Source organism: Aethalodelphis obliquidens, unplaced genomic scaffold, assembly GCF_003676395.1.
Source record: "Aethalodelphis obliquidens isolate GAN/ISIS:26980383/991018 unplaced genomic scaffold, ASM367639v1 scaffold39, whole genome shotgun sequence".
NCBI classification, from domain to species: Eukaryota; Metazoa; Chordata; class Mammalia; order Artiodactyla; family Delphinidae; genus Aethalodelphis; species Aethalodelphis obliquidens.
Genome location: NW_020837983.1, coordinates 7,611,007 through 7,630,190, shown reverse-complemented (window position 1 = coordinate 7,630,190; position 19,184 = coordinate 7,611,007). Strand labels below are relative to the sequence as shown.

Below are 19,184 nucleotides of genomic sequence, written 5' to 3'. Positions count from 1 at the left end.
TAGAGGTAGCTCCAGTGTCTTATTCCTTATCTTAAAGGAAAAGTTTTTGGTATTTCATTGTAATTGTGATATTTTAAACTGTTTTGGGGGTAGGAGGTTTTCATCAGGTTAAGGATGTCCTCTTTAGTTTTATCATAAATGGATTTGGGATTTTACATGACTCTTTTTCTACGTCTTTTGTGGTCTGTAGTTTCTCTATAACATGTCAGTGCAGATTTCCTCTCGTTTATTCTGTTTGGGATTCATTGGGTTTCTTGATTCTGTGGATTGGTATATTTCATTATTTCTGGAAAATTTTCATTTATTATTTATTCAGATAATTCTTTGTCTTAGTTCTTCTTTTCTGGAACCCTGATTAAACATATATTAGGGCATATAACTCTTATCTTTCATAGTTTTTAACCTCATTCATTTTTTCCATATCTTTTTCTTTTTGTGCTAAATTCTCATTAATTTCTTCACTATTTGTTTTAGTTCATGAATTCTCTTATCTGCAGTTAAGCTGGTCCTATAATTTTCAAATTCCATTTACATTTCTAGAAGTTCTATATTTTTAAAAAACAATATGCTTCGTCACTTTTTATAGTCCTTTACTCTCTATTCTATTTTCAATCCCTTCTTTTACTTCCTCAAAACATAATAGGCATAGATTAGAAAATTCTTGATTTGAAAATTGCAGTATCAGAGGATATTGTGAATTAATTCTGATGTTTTCTTTTTTGGACTGCTGTTGCTCAGAATGTTCTGATTCCTGTTTTTGTGTTTTATTTTCTTGACTGTGTAACTTTATCTGTGGGAATTTCTCTGGACCCTCCATTCAGCAGTTACTTAATAACAGTAATTTTCCTTATGGTCCTCAGAGTTATTTTTAGTTCACCATTGTATTGAGCTGTAATCCTTTGGGGTCCCAGTTTCATTGGGGTTCTCTAATGTCCCTAATATGGGATTTGTCTATAGTCCCCTGAGCCACTAAAAGCTGTGAAAATAGAAATTTAACTTCACCACATCCTGCATATTTTCTCAAAAAGAAAAGCTGGTTTATGTGCTGTATATCATCTTGGTTCATGCCTCCACTTAATTTTTTGTCTAATATTCTTTACCTTTTAATCAGTTAATTCATATATTTAAGAAAGTGTTTCTCAGATGTTATCCAACATCTTTAGTTTTCAGTGTGTCAGTCAGTGTACCAGTCGGCAACCTTGCCAGAAATGAAAGGCCTTTTTAATCATCACCATTAATAAAACTGATACTTTGTCTTCTCCTTCTAAGAATTCAGTTGCATGTATGTTAGGCCTCATATATATTAGATCACAGTCTAACGATCCATTCTGGTGTTTGTTTTCCTTCACTTTTCTTTCTCAGTGTTTTAGTTTGGATAATTTTTATTGATCTGTTTTCAAGTTTGTTGATTCTTTCCTCAGTTTTATCCAGTCTGCTGATGAGCCCAGCAAGGAAATTCTCCATCTCTGATGTTGTATTTTTTATTTTAGTATTTGCATTTGATTCCATTTTATAGTTTTCATCTTTCTGTTGAAACTCTCCTGTTCATGTATAGAGACCCATCTTCCCACTAGAATGTAACCTATTAATCACAGTTATGTTAAAGTTCCTCTCTGATATTCCAACATCTGAGTTATCTCTATTGTCTGGTTTTCTTAATTGCTTTAACTCTTGACAATGAGTTTTTCTTGCATTTTTGGGTGTGTCTTGTAATTTTTTAAATTGAATACTGGACATTGTGTGTGGAAGAATAGTAGAGATTATTCCCAGAGTAGAAGGGGATCAGTGTTTTGCTCTGTGAATATGATTTAGCTTCTCTAGCCTCAAACTTGTTATCAGCAAAATGTGAATAAGCCCCAACTTCATAGATATATTATGTGAACTATATAAAACATAAATGTCAAATAGTATTATCATTTGTTTGGTGACAGATCTTTAATAAGGCAACTGGATTTTACATACTTGACTTTTTCCCCAAATGGTGACTTCTTTCTGTGAATTAAAAAAATTTTAACCTCATTAAAAAATTCTAATAATATAAAAATGTACAAATGAGAAAGCCAGATGCCTCCATACATTCAATTAAGACTGTACTACAATTGTGTACTCCTCTACTCCTTCAATGAATAACTTAACAAAATATTGGTCACTGTAATTAATGTTCATAAATACATGCATAAAAGCCAGAGGTCTTCCAAAGCTTTATCCAGTATTTACTTTCAAAGTAGAAACAGTATTTTTAATATGTGGTGTAAAGAAATGCCCTCACTGTGATCCCTACCATTGGCTGATTCTTTGTGGGGGTGGGGCTTATTCCTTACACTAGGAACAGAGAATTTGGAAAGTATCAAGAAACATGATATCAGAAAGTATGAAAAAGTGTTGTGCTTTGTAAATGATCACATAAAATTGTTAGGTGAAGCGGGGCTCCTTGAAGCTGCAGACCCAGGATTCCTGGCCAGAAAGGACAAAAGTGCCTTCTCTCTTGCTCTTGCTAAGACCTGGGCAGCATTTCTTCCATGTCTGCAATGACATAAGAGACAACAGCCCAAACAGCAGCAGCAACATTCATCTGCTTTGGATCCATGACAGTCATGGTGTCTCCATGGGAGTGATGGAAGGAGAAATATTTATATAGGTCATCAAGTAGACTGGCTCCTGGGGAAAAAAGAGGAAGAATTCTTAGTGAAGTATTTTGACAGGCATTGCTGAATAGCGGCTCAGAAACCACTGCCCCCTTCCCTGATCCTATTATACAGGCTGCGATGGCAAAATAATGATGTTCCCAGTCTCTCTTGCAGCAAGAAATGGCCATGTGACACTGTTCTGACTACTAGGATATGAAGTGGCAGGCGGTGGGTGAGTTCTAGGAAAGCCTTTACTTGGCTGACAAGAGTCAGTAAAATGCCCTCATGCTGAATTAGATGAGAAGTTTGGAACTGCAGGGGGCAAAAAGCCCACACACTAAAAATGGCAGAGTGGAAAGATAGAAGGAGCCTGGATTTAGAAAATATTGCAAGCCCATTGAATAAGCGCTACACTGCCGCCTTCTGGACTTCCTGCTACCCAAAGGAGAATAAACTTTATTTGAAAAGCAAGTGATACAATACCCTCTTTCTTTATAAAGAGACAGTATTTTTTCGTATTAGCAGAGTGCACATTTTTTACCTCCCTGGATACAAAAGAAAGTCAGTACTCCTTTGCTCAAATTTTTCTTCTTATTCATTTACTTCCAATAAAATTTCCCAGCAACCTCCAAGGGCACCAGCAGGAGTCTCCGCCCCACTTAAGAGCTTTCTTGTCACTCTAGTGAAGCTTTTCTCTAGTTTCAGCCGTGGATCAGAGCCTCGAGGTATCTTTACACCTCCCAGTCATCCTTTAGAACCTACCTGGCCCATTCTGTGGGTTCCAACTGCAGTTCTTTAGCCTCTGGAACTAATTTATTTATTTACTTACCATTTTATTATGAAATATAGTACCATACATACATAAGATTGTAGAGAACATAATGTGTATTATAAACGGTGACAAGATAAGAGTTCACGTATGTCCATGATTCAATGCAAGAATATCACCAGTACCTTTGAAGCCCATCTTATGAGCTCCCTCCCACCCACCCCACCCCACCCCACCCCACCCCATGGATCCTTTCCTCCCTCCAGAGGAGGGAGGTGCCCACTATCCTGTTCTGCTTGCGTATTAACCACTCATTGTATTTCTTTATAGTTCTACCAAATAAATATAATCAACACTCTCTAGGGTCTAAATGTAGGAGTGAAATTGCCGGGCTATAGAGCCACATGTGTGTTTAATTTCATCATGCAGGTCCAAAATGCTTTCCTTTTCAGTTTATCCTCCCACTGTCAGTATATGAGTCTTTCTCTTGCTTCACATGCTCTCTAGCACTTGGTGTTGTCAGGCTAAGTTTTGCTAATCTGCTAGGTGTGAAATATTACCTCATAAGGTTTTAATTTTTTTTTTAATTAATTTATTTATTTTTGGCTGTGTTGGGTCTTCGTTTCTGTGCGAGGGCTTTCTCTAGTTGCGGCGAGCAGGGGCCACTCTTCATCGCAGTGCGCGGGCCTCTCACTATCGCGGCCTCTTTTGTTGCGGAGCACAGGCTCCAGACGCGCAGGCTCAGTGGCCATGGCTCGCAGGCCCAGTTGCTCCGCGGCATGTGGGATCTTCCCAGACCAGACCTCGAACCCATGTCCCCTGCATTGGCAGGCAGATTCTCAACTACTGCACCACCAGGGAAGCCCTAATTTTTTAAATTATTAATGAGACTGAGCATGTTTTCACATATGCATTTTTTGTCATTTATGTTTTCTCTTTTGGAAAATGCCTGTTCATGCCCCTTGCCCTTTTTTTTTTTTTTTTTTTCTTTTTTTTTTGCGGTACGCAGGCCTCTCACTGTTGTGGCCTCTCCCGCTGCGGAACACAGGCTCCGGACGCGCAGGCTCAGCGGCCATGGCTCACGGGCCTAGCTGCTCCGCGGCACGTGGGACCTTCCCAGACCGGGGCACGACCCGGCGTCCCCTGCATCGGCAGGCGGACTCTCAACCACTGCGCCACCAGGGAAGCCCCCCTTGCCCATTTCTTAATTGATTTGTTTGTCTTTTCTTATTGATTTGTAGGCGTTCTTGATATATTTTAGATACTAATCTTTTGTTGGTCGTTGGTTTATATAAATCACTTCCCAGTTTGTGGCTCTTTTCACTCTGTTTATCATGCATTTAGATGAATAGATGTTCTTACTTTTAATATAGTTGAATTTATGAATCCTTTCCTTTATGATTTTTATTTTTTATATCTTGTTTAAGAAATCCTCCCTACTCTTATATCACAAAAATAGTCTCTGGGGTCTTATTCTAAAACTTTTAAAGTTTTGCTTTTCATTTTTAAGTTCTTCATTCATTTAGAATTGGAATCCATTTTGGTGTAGGGTAGGCTTTTTTTATTTTTAGTTGTTTCAGCAAAATTTGGCTAATACATCCTCTTTCCCCGCTGGTCTGCAGTATCAATTTTGGCATATATCAGATTTCCTTGTTGCTTTGTTTGGGGGCTTTCTAGTTCTGTTCCAGTGGTCTGTTTGTCTATTCCCAAAACAATATCACAGTATCTTAACTACCATTGCATTCTAATTGTTGTTATCTGGCAGGGCAAGTTCCCTCACTTTCTCTTTCTTCCCCTTCAGGAATATCTTACTATTCTTGACTGTTTGCTCTTTCAGATAAAGTTTAGGATCATTTTTAAATTGTACAAAAAATATTTTTGGATTTTGATGGGAATTGTGTTAATCTACGTATCAATTTGGGGAGAACTAGCATCTTTATATTAGGATACTGTGTTTTTATCCATGAAAATGGTGTGTTGATATGTTTCTATTTATTAAGTCTTCTGTAATATCTTTGAAGTTTTGTAATACAGTTTGGCATGCCTTTTGTTAGTTTTCTTTCCTCCATGGCTTATACTTTTTGTTGCAACTGTAAATTATACATTTAAAAAAATTTGCATTTTCTGTTTGTGGCTTTCCATTTTTAGTATCAAGGATATATATCTGATTCATAAAACGGGCAAGTGATCCTTCTTTTTCTATACTCTGGAATAGTTTGTGTAAGATTAGAATGATTTATTTCCTGGTCATTTTGTAGAACTCCTTACAAAACCATCTAGGCCGGATACTTTCTTTATGGTAAGAATTTTAACTAATGATTCAATTCCTATCCTGGTTATTGGGTTATTCAGGTTTTATGTTTCTTCTTGATTTAACTTTGGAAATTACACTTTTCTAGGAATGTGTGAGTTTTTCCAAATATTCAATAATCAGCATAAAGTCGTCAGTAATATCCTGTTTTTATCTTTGTGCATGTCTGCAGCACCTATAGGGAGTACGCTTTTTCCTTCCTGATACTGGTTATTAGAGTCTTCTCTCTTTTTTGTTCATCAATCTTGCCAGCAGTTTGTCAGCTGTGTTACTCTTTCAATAAAAAGAGAGACAATCTTGTTTTGGGGGGACATTCTCTAATGTATAGCAGTTTTCTTTCATTGATTTTTACTCATTTATTATTTCCCTCCTTATTCTTAGGTTGATTCACTTTTGTTTTTTTAACTTCTTGACTTGAATGCTCAGTTTATTACTTTGCACACTTTCCTCGTCACTGACATAAGCAGTAAGACTACAATCTTTCCCCTATTACTGCTTTAGCTCTCTATATCCCACCAGTTCTGATGAGTATTTTCATGATCACTTAGTTCTAAACATTTAGTAAGTCCTACTTTGATTTCCTTCTTTAACACATGAGTTAGAATGTGTTTTTCAATTTTCAAAGGTACGGGGTTTCCTTAGTTATTTTTTCATTTTTGACTTCCAATTTAACTGTTAGAGAATGTGGGCTATATGATACAAATTCTTTGGGTTTTGCTGAGATTTTCTCCATGGCCTATTGGATGATCCATTTTATAAATGTTACATGTGTTGAAAAGAATGTGCTTTCAGTGTATTGTGTCTGTGCATTAAACAAGCTTGTTAATTGTATTCTTCAAATCTGTTAACTCCTTACTGATTTATTGTCTATTTGGTTCATCAATTTTGAGAGAGATGTGTGAAAATGACCTGTGATTTGGGATGTGTTTATTTTTCTTGTAGTTCCAGCAATTTCTTTTTTATATATTTCAAAGTTATTCTTTTAGGAGCACATAAACTTAGAATTACATCTTCCTGGTAAATTGAACATCTTTATTTATTTTAACGTCTTCATTGGAGTATAACTGCTTTACAATGTTGTGTTAGTTTCTGCTGTATAACAGAGAAAATCAGCTATATGTATACATATATCCCCATATCCCCACCCTCTTGCGTCTCCCTCCCACCCTCCCTATCCCACCCCTCTAGGTGGTTGCAAGGCACAGAGCTGATCTCCTTGAGCTATGCAGCTGCTTCCCACTAACTATTTTGCATTTGGTAGTGTATACATGTCAATGCTACTCTCTCACTGTGTCCCAGCTTGAACATCTTTATTAATATGTAGTCATCCTCGCCATTTGCAGTAGTGCTTTTTGTCTTGAAGTCTGGTTTTATGTGATATTTAATATAGCTATATCTCCTTTTTTTAACCTCATTCTTCGTATGTCTTTTCCCATCAATTTACTTGCAATCTGCCTCTGTCCTTATATTTATAGGGGTTTCTCTTACGGATAGTTTAAAGTTGAATTCTTAAAATCTAGTCTAACAATCTTTGATTTTTAACTGGAGATTATAATTCATTTGTGTAGCTCGTGATTATTGTTAAATTGGACTCATTTATTTCATCTTAGTTTTTACTTTCTATTTGTCCATTTGTTTTCTAAGTTTGCTTTTTTTCCTTTTCTTTCTTGCTCTCCTTTGTGTTGATTTTTTTTCTTCCTCCTATCATTCCTTCCCCCACCCCAACTCTACTCATTTGGAAGTTACACACTTTCTTTCAGTTCTCTCAGTGGAGACCTCAGATGTTCATATGACTTACATGTTTATTTAAAGTTAATCAATACCTTATACAAGGACACTGGGGCTCCAGGTTTTGTCTCCTGTCCCAGACACACTCACGCCTCATTAAAACCCATGCTCTAGGAGAACAGGGATTGGCAGATACCCTTAGACAAAGGCTCTGGAGTTTTCTTACCTCTTACAGATTCTCACTTCATCATTTTTCACCCCAGAGGAATTCCCTTACTTTGCCTTACTAAGCCATGTATTATAGAAAGAGTTATTGTTTTATCGAACAATTATTTTTGGCAGGGGGAGCTAGGTGTCTGAGAACTTCTGGCCTACCACATTGCCAGAGTTCTCTTCTCCCAATCCTCTACTTCCTGCTCTTTGTTCCTGAGCCCTCTGTTGCCTCAGGATGCTGTCCAGATTTTCTCTACGCTGACCCAAGTTTTAAAAGCTTTTTTAAAACAAAGTTTTAAAAACTTTGTACCTACTTATCTCCCCAGACTCCTTGCTCTGGAGTAGGACATGGATTTCCCTCCATTCATTCATATTTCACACTGAGTTCAGCTATGTTGCTATCAAACACAACACAAGCCAGTGATGCAAAACAAACATATAAAAGAAAGCTCAACTCTCAACCCTGACAATTAATGACTCCAATGCCTGTCAGCAAATATCCGAAACAGGGTGTATTAGGTTGATAACATCTACCAAACCCTTTACCTGTGTTGAGGAGGCTCTTCCTCTTCAGTGATTTTTCTTTTTCAACTAGTAAAACATGTTTTCTGTTGTTCCGATAGCTCTGAAAGGGTGGGATCGCACCATTATCCAGCCTAATAATGTACAACCTTCAGTGGGTGGGCTGGAGCTGAGGTTCACAAGTGTTCAGAAAGTTCAGTCCGATTCAAGTGGACAAATACTTGAGTTCCTACAACATTCTAGGCAGTGGGCTAAGACATAAAGGTGAAAAAGACAGTCTCTGCTCTCAAAAGCTTATTCTGCAGTAGAGGCAGAGAAAATGTGTCCACAAATAATAATAACACAATCAGAATGCACTGAGTGCTATGGGCAAAGGACAAAAAATAGTGGATACCTTATGTAGTTGAATGACCTTCTCTGACCCCAGACTAGGTCCCCTTGTTGCGTGCTCTCCATACTTCTCCTATCGTAATCTTCACCATTCTTTGTTATAACTGCTTGTTTCACATTTGTTTTCCCCACTATATTGTAATTTCCCTGAAGGCAAGGCCACTGTTTTGTTCTCCACTCTTGTCACCAATGCCTATGACGTAACACCAAACAAACAGACGAGGAATGTGAATTTGTTGAATGAATGAATGAAATCAGAGAAGTGTATAAGTGAACTGGGCCTTGGGGGTGCTGTATCAGTCAGAGCCCTTGTAGGAAACAGATGGGACACTCCAAGAAGATAACTTGGAAAATTTAATGAAAGGATTATTTACAAAGAGTGGTCAGGGTTAAATAAAACCAATAAGGGATGCTAAAGGAGAAGCAAGGGAGGCCATTTCCACCCCTAGGCCTAAAAAAGCAGAGAAGAAAGCAGCTGTAGCTGCAGTTGTATCTGCTGGAGAGGGTCACCAGAGGAGCTGTGGTGGTTTGAAGCCAGGGAATCAGTCCCCTCCTGGTGCCTCTCATATCCTACAGGCCTCCCTTGGCCAAACCCAATCATAAGCCAGAGGGCAGTCCATAACCGTTAGCCTCCAACGGCACAGTATAGGGTAGAGAAAGGTGAGGATTGATAAGGAGTGGTACAAGAGAATATCTAGCACAAGTACTTAGGCTGTCAACAGACCGAGGTGGGGACACGGATATTTCAGGTGAATAGAACGTGTGAGCATTATGTGTGGGTAACTTGGGTTAATTACAGGCAGAGAAAGTTGGCAACTAACGTCATCTTGGAAAGTTCCTAAATAAGGCTGAAAACAGACTGAACACAGTTCATAAATGGGAAGGCTTTGGGGGCCAATGGGCAGGAAGGTGGGGAGACGGGAGCTGCACCTTAGGGAGACATTCCAGAAAAATGTGGAGGTAGAATTCTGTAAACAATCGTGGTGGTGAGGAGACGGCTAGGAAGGAAGTACAGTTTGGGGGACAGGTGACAAAGACCAGGGCCAGATGATGATAACCCAGCCTCTGAAGTTCTCTGGAAAGCATGTGTACAAAGATAAGCAAACTTCCAGTGAAAAGCCCAGTGGTCCATTTTTAAACCAGAAGACACTTTACGCCATGAACTCACAGCACAACCCGAGAGAGACAAATCTGTGTGTTTACTTTGGTAGGAGCTAGAAGCATTTTAACAGAAACCATGACATTTTAGAACTAGTGGCAGCCGGTGAGCAGGATGTGCTCTCTGGATCCCAGAGAGCATCAGCTGGATGTCAAATTCATCCACAAGTTAAGGACAAAGTCAAGGAGTTCAAAGAACGGAAGTCACTGAGGGCAGATAGAAGATGAATCAGAACTGTGGATTTCAAGAAACAGAAAAGGACATTTAATTCCAAGAGACAAAGTGCAGCTTGCTAGGGGCTGGTTTCCTCCCATTTAGAGTTTCCTAAAGACGCAGCATGATGGCTGACAGACAAGACTCCAAATTCCGTATTGAAAAAATAGAAGCAAGAAATATTTGTGCATGCCCTCTTCAAGGCCTCTGAAATTCCCTGTCTCAGACTGAAAGAAACTGACTGCCAGATGGCTGGGAATTTGGCTGCCTCCCTTTAAAACTAGTGACTTAAGGAAAGCATTTCCTCAGCGATCATCTAAGTTCCCATGAGCAACGGACAAAACTGAAACAACTCCAGAAGATCTGGTACCACCAGTGAGAACACTGATAGCCACAGGAGATGGGAGAGCAGGCCTGCTGGCAGCCTTACAGCTTTGTCTCTGCAGTTCCAAGGAGACATTTTGTCAGTGACAGCCACTGATCGAAAAGACCAGCACTGAGGGAGAGCCTGCATTGCAATTTCTGAGAGCGCCTGACATCACGAGGTGGGGGGCGGCGGAGGAAATGTTAACTGTCCTTAGGGATAAATTGCACAGTATCTTCTGACAGGTAGGGAATCAAATCAAATGAATTTTAGAAGGTGAAAGCTGGTAGGGAGGAGCCTGCTCTGAAGGCTAATATTCACCCCTTGGAAACAAATTACAGCATGATTAGGACAGTTCACCTTTAGGAAATTAGTTCTAAGGGAGGTTTGGAATTTAAGGATGTGAAGATGTATCCTTGAGCTTGTCAGTCAAGGAGAAATTTGGCCTAGACAGGGAGATACAGCTGAGAGAACATAGGGGTTAGAGTCAGATAGGACCGGGTTCCAATTCAAACTCCTCTGCTTAATATCTGGGTGAATTTGGGAGAATCACGTAAGGCCACTCAGCCTCAGTTTCCTCGTGAATGAGTGAGGGCTAGTGACACCCGAGTTCAAGATGCTGGTGAGGATGAGTAAGCACTCAGCTAATACTTTACTATAAGATATTACGTATCCACAAGGTTAACCCAGTATATCCACAACAGCATGATCATTTCAATACAACTCGAAGGATTTAAAATACTTATTTAATCAATCAAAGTTCTGATGATTATTCTTAAAGATGGAACAGTTGGACCATGAGGTCTATTCTATGTGACCCCGCCTTGACCCATGTTTGGATTATTTTTCCTTCTCATCCTTCTCTTCCCCCTTCTTCTCTCTCCTCTCTGAATCCTTTTGTTTTTTCTTTTGTAAACATTCATCTCACAAAATATTTCCCAGCTGTGTGACTGGGTGAAGATGGTCCAATGAATATCGTAAGAAATACCTGACCTGCCCCGTACTGTTCACAGAAGATTCCAGTCTTCACAGAACGATCCCTGTAATGATGGGGATCTGTGCAGCCTGTGCAGGATATCAGAACAAGATTAAATGAATACCTGCTAATTCCTGAAGAGATGGGTGGATAAATACACAAAGATTCTCATAGCCCCCTCTTATTGTAGGTTGACTCTCATTCATATGTAATCAGTGGGTTTTCATGTACACAAATTAAGCAATTCATGTTATGAGAAGATTTTGAAAGACATTTGAAAGCTTTGAAAATTTAAATTCAAGTCTGTTATTTCCGTGCATACATTGGCTGCCGCAATGTTTCACGAAGGATGCACTCACAGGCAAGCAGCTGTGGAAAATCCATTTGTCCTTTATAAACACATCTTGCACAGTCTGGGGTATGCAATTTAATTACAATGTAATGTATTACAGACATTTCCTGATCATAATAATTATGAGGTTAGAGAAGAAGGTTATGGTCTTAACTTATTCCCTACAAGAAAACTTAGTCTCCTTAGGATATATAAAATAAAAAATTACATTTAAAGTTTAATTAAAATTATTATTTCTTTCAGCAACGTTATCAAATGAAAAAACATTATTACCAAAACAATTAGAAAATCAAGGAATTTGCCGACATTTAATCTCTCTTTTCAAAAGGGGCAGTTTTATCCCTACTATATTAAATCTCATCGAAAATTAGAGTGAGACGCAGCTAATTAATAGCTTCCTAACCCATAGCTCTCCAGAAGAGAAAGCAACTTATAAGAGGGAAAGGAAAGAACAGTAAAACAAAGGAAAGGAAAGGACAGACAGGAAATGGAAAAACGTCCCAGATCAAAGCTCCATGAAAAGTATTATAATTTTAGTTTCTAAATTCTCACCCAAGAATTTCCAAGCCTGTGCTGAAAGGTTTCAGGTGTGCCACTAAGGCCTCGCACCTTCCATCTCTTTGGAAAACTTGCATTGTTGGCTGGATAATTTTGACCACAGAACATGGGTCAACACCAACACACCTGGAGGACCTCCAGTTCACATGTACCTAAACTCTGTGATAATGATTCATCTTTCCATAAAGTTGAAGAACCGTACACCTGTAATAAGACTAATTAATGACTGCTATAGGAAGATGGTACTACAGACTCTCAAAATGTGGGACTAACAGGAAAAATACAATTTGTTGATGGCCTCCTGTGTGCCTAGGGCTTTTTGGAGATGATTTCATTTAATTTTCCAAGTGACCCCATGAGGGAGTGATCATTATGCGTCATTAACAGATGGAAAATGGATTTGAGTAACTAAAGTCACACAGCCAAAGCAGTAGAGGTAGGATTCAAGGCCAGCTGTGTCTGATCTGAAAACTGCTCCTAACCAGTTTGCTGAGCCTTCTCTCCCTGCCTTAAAGCAGGACATCTGTAACAGCTTTTTCCCCAGTGGCGAACTGTGTGTGTTGTTTGCTCCACTCGCAGCTCTGGTCCCCTATCCTTACTTTGCTTCATGACAAGAAGCTGGAAACTCAAACTGGAGGTATCCTGGGCCATGAACTAGAGTGAAGATGTAATCATATTCAGACAGTGGGCTCAGGCAGCCTGGGACTACCTATCAGAAGATGGATAGCAGAGCCTCTCCTGACACCAAGCCCCCTGCTCTTGCTGGGCCACGCACTGCAGGGCCTGCCAATTCTCCTAAGAGCTTGCAACCATCCCATCTAAAACCCACCCCTCCCCTCTAATCATTTGTTATCCTCTTACCCTGCTTCTTCCCCGCCCCTACCTTTCACAGCACTCTTCTACTACCTAAAACTATATTATTATTCTTGTAATGATTTCATTATTTGCTGCTTGTCTTTCCCACTAGAAGGGACTTTGTCTTTTTCACTCTACTCCCCAAAGCCTGGCAGGCAGTAGATGCTCAATAAATGTTTGTTGAATCACTGTATGGATAAATGAATGAATCGTTAAATATCTAATGGGGCAAAAGCAGAGCTAAATACTGGCTTCATTCTCCCTCTCTACAGCAATTTTGCTAAGTAAATCCTATTTTCTGGGGATTCTTCTCTCAGCTGCTGCCTTGGGGAATGATAAGAAGAGTCTTGTTACCAAAAACATGGGATATTTCACATATAAGCTGAGAGCTAAACACTCTATTATGTACTATTCAATATGTTCCTCTACTTTTCACCACTGTTATGGAAATTATCCACAACTTGAAAATAAGGCAGCACATCCTATCAATGTCATTCAGGGCAAAGTCCATGCAAAGATTCTCTAGGACAACGTACTTAGTTTGACTCACTGCTTACTACTGATTAAAGGTCCCAGACTTGGTGACATTATATGTTAACTCATAGATATTTAGTCTATTTCATTTTTTCTAGATGAAAATTATTTCTGTCCCATAGAACAGTTGTTTCCAAAGGTTACAGTTTATTGGCCTCTAAGACATTAACCAGTTAAGCAGTTTTAATCTAACCTAGCAATCTTAGGTTAATACTTATTAAATTACATAAACTCAGTTTCTCAAATGCTCTTTGGTGTGAATATCTTACTGATTCCCATATAAATGAATGAATTGAATAAAATCTTTGACATGTGTTCATTTTTCATTTGCATGAGAATCATGATTTCAGCTTTTAGAAAACTATAATTTAATACCACCCATCTACAACCTTAAATGAATAATCACATTCATGTTGCTTCTCAAAAGTTCAGCGACTCACAGTCCCCATCCATGATTTTACCCATGATTACTCTGACAGCACTGAGCAAACTGGTCACCAACATAAGGGCTGGTCTTCTGCCTTCTCCCTTTAGGGTAGTGGATGGTCCCCAATTATGAGGAGGATTGGGGGGAAAATAAAAACAAATTTTATACACACACACACACATTAATATAAATGAATGTATATATGTCTCTATATAAAAACATATATATGCACATCTGTGTGTATATAAAATTGGACTTGTCTTCAACATGTACCCACCCCTTAATACCCTAATTTCTCCCCTGACCTGCCTCACACCTTCCACATGAGAGTCATGATTTTGCCTTTCAGAAAATTATAATTTAATACCACCCACCTATAAACCTTAAAAGTACAATCACATTCATATATGATTGGTTCCTTATCTTTGAGTTTATAATTTTATGTGTGTGCATGTCTATTCATAGCTTCCATATGTAGCTATAAAGAAACATCTATATCACTCTCTCCTTCTACCTTGTTTTGTAACTCAAACTAATATTGACACTTCTTCTGAGGGGGAATTTTTGAATCTTACTCATGTTTATATGTCAGTCCCAATTTATAATTCTCCCTTTGTCCATACAGAAATTATTGCCCACTCTTCTTTCATGGCCTGTAGTCAATAACGCTCCCACCTACCTGAGCCAGCCTGACTCCTTGTAAAGGCCTTTCGGCAGTTCTCTCCATACCTGGGGAACGATGCTCCTAAGAGAACATCAGTAAAAACTATCTCTGACAGAGCACACTGTGAGAACATTCAATGCATATGGGTCTTCAGACTTGGAAAGACTCTGAAGATTGTTTCCAGGGTGAACTTTATAATGAAAGCCTTAAAATCAACATGGTTTTCCATAATTGTGTGCAAATGGACAGATTTTGATTTCTGGCTACAGATACATAAAGGTTACAAAGCCACTGTCAGTGGAAGGCGGATGTTAGTATCGATAGATAGAAACCTTTGTGTCTGTTTGCCACCTCCCATTCTGTTGGCAAGCAGACACAAAGGAATGAGACAAGTTGGAAGTACTACATGGACATGCTGTTCTAGACCTACTTCCTCTACTGAATTATGACAATTCTGGAAGGCTGGTTGGCAGGTGCATGGCAGGAATGCCTGGGGATCATGGTGGAGCTGGAGAGAGCCACTGCAAATGACTATGGTATTGGAGGCCAACTGGTCGATAGGAAGATGTTCGTCCATGAGAGAGGTTGCAAGGGAGACTCTATGAACCTCTGCATAGTGATTCTCACTGCCACATGGCCAAGCTGATGGATTTATAAAATTTATTTTAAAAGAGGTTTATTACTAAGCACTTAAGCTCATAGTCTATAGGGAAAAAAAGATCATAGTTTTTCTTATAAAAGGAAGAGTTGGCTTGTTTTCACAATCTTTAAAAAGGTTTAAAAAAGTTGTAAGCAAGGAGAAGGGGGGTATTTTACCCATTCAAAGAAACACCGATAAAACTATACTGACAATCAAAAAGGTTGAGTTGCTATTGGATGGAAGGGAATGTTTTGCTGTGGATAGAGAATTAACTGGCTATGAGACAAAGAACAGAAGCAGCGGGTATTTCTCTAGAAGACAGTCCACCTGAGGATCGGTATCACTATTTGGAACTGAAATCAGTCTTGAGAACCTGTAATGGCCCTTCCAGTTACACTGTGGATCTCCATTACCCTCCCTCCATCCTGCCCCCCACCCACTCCCCAGTAGGTAGGACAGGCTAAACTTGTCCTTTTAAAGGGATCTAGCTAAATTCACAGCTGATTAAGCCATACTAGGTTACAAAGAGAAATGGGATTATTTTAGACTGTGCACCTAAAATCTTAGGGATCATGTCAAGGTGGGCAGCCAAGTCCTCCACAAAATGGCTTTGGGGGCCATTGTCAGCAGTAGAATTATGGGCTAGATGGACCGAGAGTCTGCACCAAGATAGGCTTCTTCATTTCTGGATATGACAGCGTGAAGGTCACAGGAAGTTGTATCACAGAAGATAGGAAACATACAGAAGAAAGTACAACTGCTACAAAAAAAAAAAAAAATCCCATCTGAAAAGATATAGCATTAAAAATATAATAAAAGGTAATCCTTATGAATAACATGTAATCGTGGCCAGAAAAATGCTATGGCCGCTCAGGACATTGAAGAAAATTGATCTGGGACTGAGTGCCTCTTGACTCCTTTCAATTCTTTATTGTTTGCTTATGTGTCAGATAGCATGGATTTATCCAAAATAAGTGTGTCCATGCTTCTGTGTAAGTCAGTGGGTCACAGGAAGATCACAAACTATTTGGCTAAAGCTGCAAAGTATTAGTCAACTTTCCTCCACTTCTGAGGAAAGAACTACAAGGAAAATAGAAACGTGGTGAATAGTCCTGGCTTCAAACCATAATCCTGAAAATGAAGCAGGTAAAGTTCGAGGTTGACACTGGTGAAAAATTTGGTGGATGTTGGCTCAGTTATTCTAATATGCTTTCATTTTATTTATGCAAATAACCTCTTTCTTTCTTGGTCACCTGGCAGGTTCCCATTTGGCAGCTAAATGCAGCCCCATTAATTGACTATCTGCTAAAGGGATGCAATTTTTTTTTTTTTACACACAAAACCTTTTAAAATTTAACCTTCTGAAAGTCGTTATGCAGTGAGGGAAAAAAGTGAGCTAAACATGCAAAGCTTTGTGGATTCCAAAACAAAGGAAACAAATGTATAAGAAGGAGACTGGGAAATGAATATGCTCTTAATGCAAACACACATTTCACTTAAAGTAAAACACCAATTCAAGGAATATCCATTAAATGCCAATGCTCATGAAAAGATCCTGGCCCACAGCTACCAATTAATAGGGAATCTACAAGGCTGAGATGTAAATTTAACATTTAAACGCAGCTAAATTCCCAATGCTATTATGGTTCACCCTCATTAATGTGATTCTTAGGACAATCCTTATAATGAAGAAACAGTGAATATTCTCAGTAGCCGCTCAAAATATAATTACAGTACATTTGATTAAATGCTTCTGTGGTGAGATAAACTGCAATGTGTACGTTTCTGTGGTTTTTTTTTTTTTTAAAAAAGGCTGATGATGATAAAGGAAGCTAATGCTGCTTTGTGGGCCAACATGTCATTAGCTGCTCCATCATTTATACTCAAACTCCGGCATCGTGGGGCAAGGTAAATGGTGCTTGAGATTCGCTGCTACAGACCCTGAAATAGTTTCGAGTGCAGAGTTTATAAGTAATACCAGGAGTCCTGCTGTTTGACCTCCTGAGTCATTTTTTCTTAAAGTCTTTAGAATTCTTGACAAAAGGTGGAAAGAGGAGAATGCTGTCCTTTACTAACTAATTAAACTAGTAAGAAGACCTCATTATGAAGAACAGGGAACATGAAGCATGAATTAGTTCCTTGTTAATTTCATACAGCTGAGAAACAATCTCCCAGTTGCTGTAAAGAGGTTAAATGACTACTCGGTAGGATCACAGTTACACTTTCAATGTACGAACCTTGCTTCATTGCTGCACGGCAAGGCAGCCACTTAGGGGTTCTGTCAAACGTGACTTGTATATAAGGTTTTTGGAAAGGAGATCATATTCATTCATCTGATATCTACTGAGCTCCTACTAAATGCCAACTACCTTGCTAGGCCCTGGGCAAACAACGATGCGTGTAACTTACAGATGTCTGCTCTCACGGAATTTCATAGAACTTTCAATCTAGTAGAATACACCTCTGTAGAAATGAGGTTGACTGGAAAATAAAGTATTACATCCAAAACTTCTCGGGACTCTACAGATAAAACTTAAGAAGGAGAAAGACTCATTCTCCCCAGGTTTCTGATTTTAACGCAGTAAAGATTGTTCATGAGCGTGTTAGAAGGCGGCACAGGCTGTTTCGCTCTGGGCGTGGTACAGAGACTGGAGATGGTACTCCTACTTACTGTCTCTGGATAACTGGCAATGTACAATGACATATTGTTTAATGATGGCCATTCTCATAGCCAGGATTTACTAAGTACTTTCTATGTGTCATGGCCTTAACTAAACATGCATGATCTTATCAAATCCTCACGATGGTTCTCTAATTATTACTATTCTCATTTGACAGATGAGTAAACTTAGACTTAAAGGTTACAATGACAATGATAAGCAAAGGAGTCTGATGAGAGGATGTGCAGACCTTGTGCTGAATTCATTCCTTCATCTTAAGGATGAAGGTCCTCAGGAGTGGGTAGTCTTGCCCTCACAGAGTGGAGTGAAAGGGCAATTCCATGAATCAGCCATCCTCAGGTGATTCATGCCCACATCACCACCATCTTTTCTTTCCATGGAACTTCTCACATGAACCCGTGTATTTTGAAACTCCTGTTAGATTTCATAACAGAATATCTGGTTTGTACATTTCCAAAATTATATCCTTCCCTTGCTTATAATTCAACCTCACATTCTTGGTAACAGGCGGTGAATCCCACTCTGTTATCTGTGGTCAGTGGATTGCCAGGATGGCCTCTGTCCCTCTTACTTTTTAGAATCTCTTTTCTCTATGGAGAAACACTGCATCCCCTTGGAAGCTTTCTTTTTACATAAATCAGAGCTGGGAAAGAACTTCTCTAGTCCAAACATCATCTGATGTTTGAATCACTTTACAACATTTCTAATATACAGTTGTTTAGTCTTCTCTTAAACACCTCTATTGACAGGAAACTCGGGACTTTCCTAAGTAGCCCATCCCAATTGCTCTCCAGTAATACGTTCATTCAACATTAACTACATTCACAAAATGAGCTGTGGGGAAAGTTTTAAGTAAAGAACTGTTATAGCTGTACCAAGCTCCTGCCCTTTATGAGGCCAACTAGGGGAGCTAAGAAATGCACACCAAGAGCTGAAACATGAGATCCAAAGTTCTGTAAAAGCTCAGGGGTGTAAAGGTCAATTCCAATTGTGATGTTCGATCAGACCAAGATGACCCATGCTAATCTCCTACTTGTCAGACGAACGAAAGGAATTCAAAGTACTGTATAATCTTGGGAAAGAGTTAGATAATAGTAAGTGCTAATATTGCTTACACAACAAATGATTACCTTCTTGCATACTATAAAATATACCCATTTTAAGTGCACATTCTTCAAGTTTTGACAAATGTACACACCTG

General features: G+C 39.0%; 1 protein-coding gene across 1 annotated transcript in view; it reads right to left on the bottom strand.

The window, feature by feature from the left end:
- Positions 1 to 2,145: 2,145 nt before the first annotated feature.
- Positions 2,146 to 19,184, bottom strand: part of CPQ (carboxypeptidase Q) — a 454,642-nt gene continuing 437,603 nt past the window's right edge. Inside the window, exon 8 of the mRNA XM_027131464.1 lies at positions 2,146 to 2,658. Coding sequence (XP_026987265.1) covers positions 2,495 to 2,658 — 164 coding nt within the window. The 3' untranslated portion in view covers positions 2,146 to 2,494. The remainder of the gene's footprint in view (positions 2,659 to 19,184) is intronic.